Consider the following 6000-nt stretch of genomic DNA (forward strand, 5'->3'; position numbering starts at 1 on the left):
GGGTCTTCTCTTCAGCGGCGGTGGTGGAGGTAGGATGCCTGGGTCTCCTGGTAGGACGGGAGACCCGGGTGAGCTGCGGGAGGGGGGGGCGTCACCTCCCGCTCCTTGTAATGACAGCCGAGCGGCTTCTCAGTGGCATCGGTTGTCATTACAAGACAGCCGACTGTCGGCTATGGACGCCGGTACCGGGGTGATGCCTCTAGCTGCAGGCATCACTCCGGTACAGCACTTTTCCGAAATATTGGCAATATATCGGTAACCTCAGGGGCCGATTCCGATATATCAAGGAAAGTACATATCGGCCCTCGATATATATCGGTGTTGCCGATAATCGGTTGATCCCTAGTTCTAAAGTTGAAGGTTTTTACCTTAAAGAGGTTGTAAACCCACTCTTAGAATTTTTACCTATAGGTAAGCCTATAATAAGGCTTACCTATAGGTACTGTAAATATCTCCTAAACTTGCACCGTTTAGGATAGGAGAAATTTACATTTCATGCAGCCGATGACGTCATCGGCGCATGTGCTCTAAAGAAATGGCCACCCTTGCCGTTCCTTCAGAGTCCTGTGCGTGACCAGCGGCTCCCGCGCTCAGGGGGCCTCATTGCAGGAAGGAAGATGGCAGAAGATGGATGCGGCTGCCAACGGGAACAATGAGGGTTAATGCAATGCATACTAGCACATTATGCCTTTACTTTGCAGGGAAGAAAAAAAAAAAAGGAAGAGTTTACTTCCTCTTTAATGCATTCAGTATGTAGCTTCCCCCTAATACTTACTGAGCCCGATCGTGATCCAGCAATGTGCAGAGCGCCTGCCCTCCTTGGTCTCTGCCTCTTCTTTTGCTGAGCCATTGGCTCTCACTGCTGTCAATCACAGTTGGTGAGAAGGGGACTGGGTTGAGCCCCATTCTGTGTGTCTTATGGACAAACAGGGTGGGGCTTGGGAATGAGCATGCACATGTGCCCCCATAGCATAAGGAATAGGAGGAGCCCGCAGTGCCGGCGGGGGACCCGAGAAGAGGGGGATCGGTCTGCTCTGCGATGATCAATGCGATGCTCAATGGTGCAATGATCAATGGGTAAGAGCTTACTTTATTGTTTAAAAGAAGACCCACAAGGTACATGCCACGCCGGGTCCAGAGTCAGGCAGGAGCACTGTCCGAGATGGAAGCCGGATTGGAGATGGCAAGTTGCCAATAGCCGCTGTGTGTTGGAGATGGAGAGGAGCCTTGCCGGAGCGAGGATTAATCATCACTTTTGTTGGCTCTGAAGAAGGTCCGTCCTTTGAAGTGCATTAGACGGTTGGGTCTTGGACAGGGCCCCTTCCCTCGGTTAGAAGTCGTGGTCATTCACGGGCGTATAGCCACATACTGTGGGTGGCCTGATGAGTTTTTACTATCGCGCTGTTTGTCGGGAGAGAGGCAAGGGCACTGACGGGTTAAAAGAACTCATTAAGTCCTCCCAGTATTATTCATTTCCCGCCCCTCCTTTGGCTTTAAATACCTCTGTTGCTGTCTTCCCCGTGACTTAATAAAGCGCATGCGTGTGAAACAAGTAGTCACGGCAACGGAGGACGTTTGTGTTCCACCCTGGTTCCTGCAAGGCGAACAGCCCTCTTCCGAACACCGTGTAAGGGCTCTGTGCACCGCAGTGACGATTCATCCTCACTCCGGTGAGGCTCCTCTCCATCTCCAGCACACAGCAGCTATTGGCAACTTGCCATCTCCAATCCGGCTTCCATCTCAGACAGTGCTCCTGCCTGACTCCGGACCCGGCGTGGTATGTACCTTGTGGTTCTTCTTTTAAACAATAAACTAAGCTTTTACTCATTAATCATCGCATCTGCATCCTCCCTGGATTATTTAAGAGTGTTCCCATGCGCCGCCTACAAATGTGGTATGTCAGTGAGACTTGTTTAGGTCTCTGGCTGCTGCCTCTCTGTAAGCGACTGGGGGATGAACAGGTGTAAGGGAGTACTAGGCGTAGAAATGCCTCATAGTTGAAGTTTAATTTTAAGAAGTTTCATCGTATAATCCCAGTCAAACCAGGGCTATACGATCTGACCGCACCAGAAAACTTTAACCCCAAGTTGATCTCCGGTTTCAGACCTGTACCAGCCACAACCATCCACATTGCCCTTATGAAGGGAGAGACAATTCCCCTGAAACACATTGGATTTTTGTTTATGATACAAGTACTTTAATAAACTTTTTAAAGTGGATCATTCGGTAGTAAATCAAAATAGGCGAAAAGGCAGGATTTTTAATGCGGAGAAGACATGCTTTGTCCCTTACCCTCCTGGGGGATGAACAGGTGTAAGGTAGTACTAGGCGTAGAAATGCCTCATAGTTGAAGTTTAATTTTAAGAAGTTTAATTGTATAATCCCAGTCAAACCAGGGCTATACGATCTGACTGCACCAGAAAACTTTAACCCCAAGTTGATCTCCGGTTTCAGACCTGTACCACCCACAGCCATCCACACTGCCCTGAAGAAGGGAGAGGCAATTCCCCTGAAACGCATTGGATTTTTATTTATAAAACAAGTACTTTAATAAACTTTTTAAAGTGGAACGTTAGGTAGTAAATCAAAATAGGCAAAAAGGCAGGATTTTTAATGAGGAAGAGACGTGCTTTCTCCCTTCTGCCTTTTAAGATTACCTACCTGCCTGTCTGCCCCTGTACAGAGAGCTGCAAATGTGCAGCCCACTTTAGAAATTCACCATTGCCGAAGTCAACCAAACTCCAGCACGGGAGTGACATCATCCCCACCCAGCCAATGAAAGTGACCAGTGTTTGATACCCAAAAGCCGGCTGCCTGAAGAGCAGCTGGTGGGGAGCTCCAGGGCCTTGCTGGAGCCGAAATTAGTGTATTTCCGCTTTTAAGCCCAACGTCAACTGTGAGGTATTTCTACGTTGCCGCTCCTCTACACCTATTTATAAGAACAGAGAGAGGGCACCCCAGGGCATTATCTTTAAACACCATTTATTAAAAAAAGGAAAGTAGGTTATTATACTCGCAAACCAATATAAAGTACATGCTTATTTATTTTACTATTATAATATATTCTTACAGGTACCTAGCGCTGTATATTTATGCAGCACTTTACATATACATTGTACAGTCACATCAGTCCCTGCCCTCAAGGAGCTTACAATCTAAGGTCCCTAATTCACATTCACACACCTACTAGGGCCAATTTAGACAGGAGCCAATTAACCTACCAGCATGTCATTGGAATGTGGGAGGATACCGGAGAACCCTGAGGAAACCCACACAGGGTCAGGAAGAACATGTAAACTCCAGGCAGGTAGTGCAGTGGTTGGGATTTTAACTGGCGACTCTAGTGCTGCCAAGCAGAAGTGCTAACCACTTGGCCTCTGTGCTACCAATCATGAATATCCAAATCGAAAACTGCCAGAACTGCTATGCATGACTCGTTGGTGAAGATGCCACATGGGTCTGCAGATTCTGACACGTTTCGAGGGGGGGGGGGGGTTGCCCCCCCCCCCGTTTGCCCCCCCCCTCGAAGTGCATCAGTGTGCTTGGACGACCCCAGTCTGAGGAAGGCAGCAAGGTGTGGGGACCATTAATGAGTGGAATTGGTTTGGATGGATCCATGCAATTTGGAATGAGATTTCACCTAAAAATTTGAGCACCACTCCTGAGCTCTGGAGGTTGAACTTAGTGTTGCTCCTCTATACCTGTTCTGGGTTGACTTTAGGGGGGTCATTTTTCAGGATCTGAGTAAAGTTCAGCAATATGGGCGGCAAGGTAAGTATTTGCCTTCAATTTTTACAGGTAAGGCCAGCCATAGACCATTCAAATCTCACCCTGTTCAGCAGGAACCAGCCAATATTCGAACCGTTTCTGGGCAGGTTGAATGTACCAAGTTGATTGATCAACTTGGGTACAACCTGCCTGCTGGGTTTTCTTGTGATTTATAGCAGCCGCTAAGGATAATCACTGTCTTCTCCTCCACCCGCTCCCACCTCCCCACCGGGAGAAGGCCATTGCTGATTCCCCTGTCAGGACTGTGTGTTGATGGGGGAATCGTGTGGTTGCAGGAAAGAAATTTGCACCATGTATGGCCAGCCTAAAGCTGGATACACACTATACAACTTTTGTTGTTAGATTTCCTTTAGATTTACCTTCAACTATGTAGTCAGTGGTGTATTTAGGTTTTGTGCTGCCCTAGGCCTGACTAAACTTGTGCACCCCCTAATTTAAATATGACCCACCCCTTCCTGTAAAGGCCACACCCCTTCCTGTTTATGACTCACCCTGTCATCTGTAAACCACAGACCATAACCACAGTCTATCAGTGCCCATCAGCATAGCTTCATCAGTTCCCATCAGTTTAGCCTCATCAGTTTAGCCTCATCAGTGCCGCCTCTTTACTCATATCAGTGTGGCCCCATCAGTGGTCACCAGTGCAGCCTTATCAGTGCCCATTAGTACAGCCTTATGTCACAGGATTAGTAAGATTACTCTTTTAAGATATTTGGACTTGTGTTTGCTGCCACTTATTGTAATTATAGGATTATTTCACTTATTTGTATAATAAATAGGAAGTCCATAGTCATTATACAAATAATTAAATATTTTTTTGCTGCCCCCCTGCAAAATGCTGCCCTAGGCCTGGGCCTTGTTGTCCTAGGCCAGGATACAGCACTGTATGTAGTGCAAGGGCCTGTCTGATTGCATACAAATTGAAAGTGTTTAGATTTGACCTTGTATTATAAGGTTTTGGTAAATCTAAAGGAAAAAAAAAATCTAAAGACAATTGTATAGTGTGTATGGCCCATAAGGCTTTATTGGCACATGTTGATGTGAAAGGGTCATGGAACAGTTTCTATAATGAGGTTACCATTTGATAGCACACCTCATTCATCAATAACTTCATCTGCTAATTGGTGTTCTAATCCGTTTATTTGTCTTCCAGGCTGTAATGTCTCCATCCCCGCAGAAGTTGTCATATTAAACTCCATCGTCCTGCCACACAAGGAGCTGAGCCGCAGCTTCAAGAATCAGATTATTCTGTAATTGGGGGGACGAGACACCAGAATTTTCTGCTTACAGGGGGCCGGGAGAACTGTCTGTGTTCCGGGTCACAAAATGAATTGTCCCCCCGTAGCCGTTGTACCAAGAACTGAGATTTGTATTATAGCAGGAAGATGTAACACGGACCTCCTAGAGTTTTCTCAGCCTTTAGGCACCGGGCCCCTGGAGCCCCCAACACAAACCGGACTGCTGAAAGGGACTGCCACCAAGAGATTATGCACAGTGCTGGAGGCGGCTCACTGACAGCTTATTAACCCCTGGGGCATTCTTTCCATCCTGATAACAATCTTAAGTACTGGATGTCTACACGGCTGCAGGCACGGTCACGCACCCTGCAGAATTTATTAAAAGTCAAGTTTTGAGAAGTCTCTCGTACCCTTTCCTGACCTCTTCCTCTATAGCTACAAGACTTTACCGCCGCCGCACCATGTAGATGGGAATGTAAGCTTTTAACGCCAGTATATCGGTTACAGATATTAGGAGCGGCCATGCCGGTCCAGTGAGCTATTTGTACAATGTGGAGGTGACGAGATTAGAGCACACAATTGTTAAGGTTCCTCTACCACTGAACACATAGCCGGGGGCCAGCGGCTGCTGTTATTAGTTTACAGAGAAAAATGGAAACTGCTTTCAACAAGGAGAAAGTTCTGGAAGAAAAGGGTCACCCGGCTGAACATACATCACAATTCTAAATTAATAAAAAATCGCCACTAGGCACCATTTGTATTGTGTTTTACTGCGGAACTGCATTATAATGTAAAGGGACCCTGTCACACAAAAAAAAAAATTGGTAAAAGCACAAAAAAGTAATTTATTGCAAATGTTTACTTGCAGTGGTTTTTCTTTCTATATATATTTTTTTATTCTCCTGCAATATGCTTCTTAACCACTTAAGCCCCGGAAGATTTTACCCCCTTCCTGACCAGGGTTTTTTTTGCG

General features: G+C 46.5%; 1 protein-coding gene across 1 annotated transcript in view; it reads left to right on the top strand.

Annotated features, from left to right (window-relative positions):
* Window positions 1–5776, top strand: part of GMPPA (GDP-mannose pyrophosphorylase A) — a 30129-nt gene extending 24353 nt beyond the window's left edge. The window contains exon 12 of the mRNA XM_082262064.1: window positions 4943–5776. Within this exon, the coding sequence (XP_082118190.1) occupies window positions 4943–5043 (101 nt within the window). The 3' untranslated portion in view covers window positions 5044–5776. The remainder of the gene's footprint in view (window positions 1–4942) is intronic.
* The last annotated feature ends 224 nt before the right edge of the window (window positions 5777–6000 follow it).

The sequence above is a fragment of the Pelophylax lessonae genome (assembly GCF_965119305.1).
Source record: "Pelophylax lessonae genome assembly, chromosome: 6".
In the NCBI taxonomy this organism is placed as follows: domain Eukaryota; kingdom Metazoa; phylum Chordata; class Amphibia; order Anura; family Ranidae; genus Pelophylax; species Pelophylax lessonae.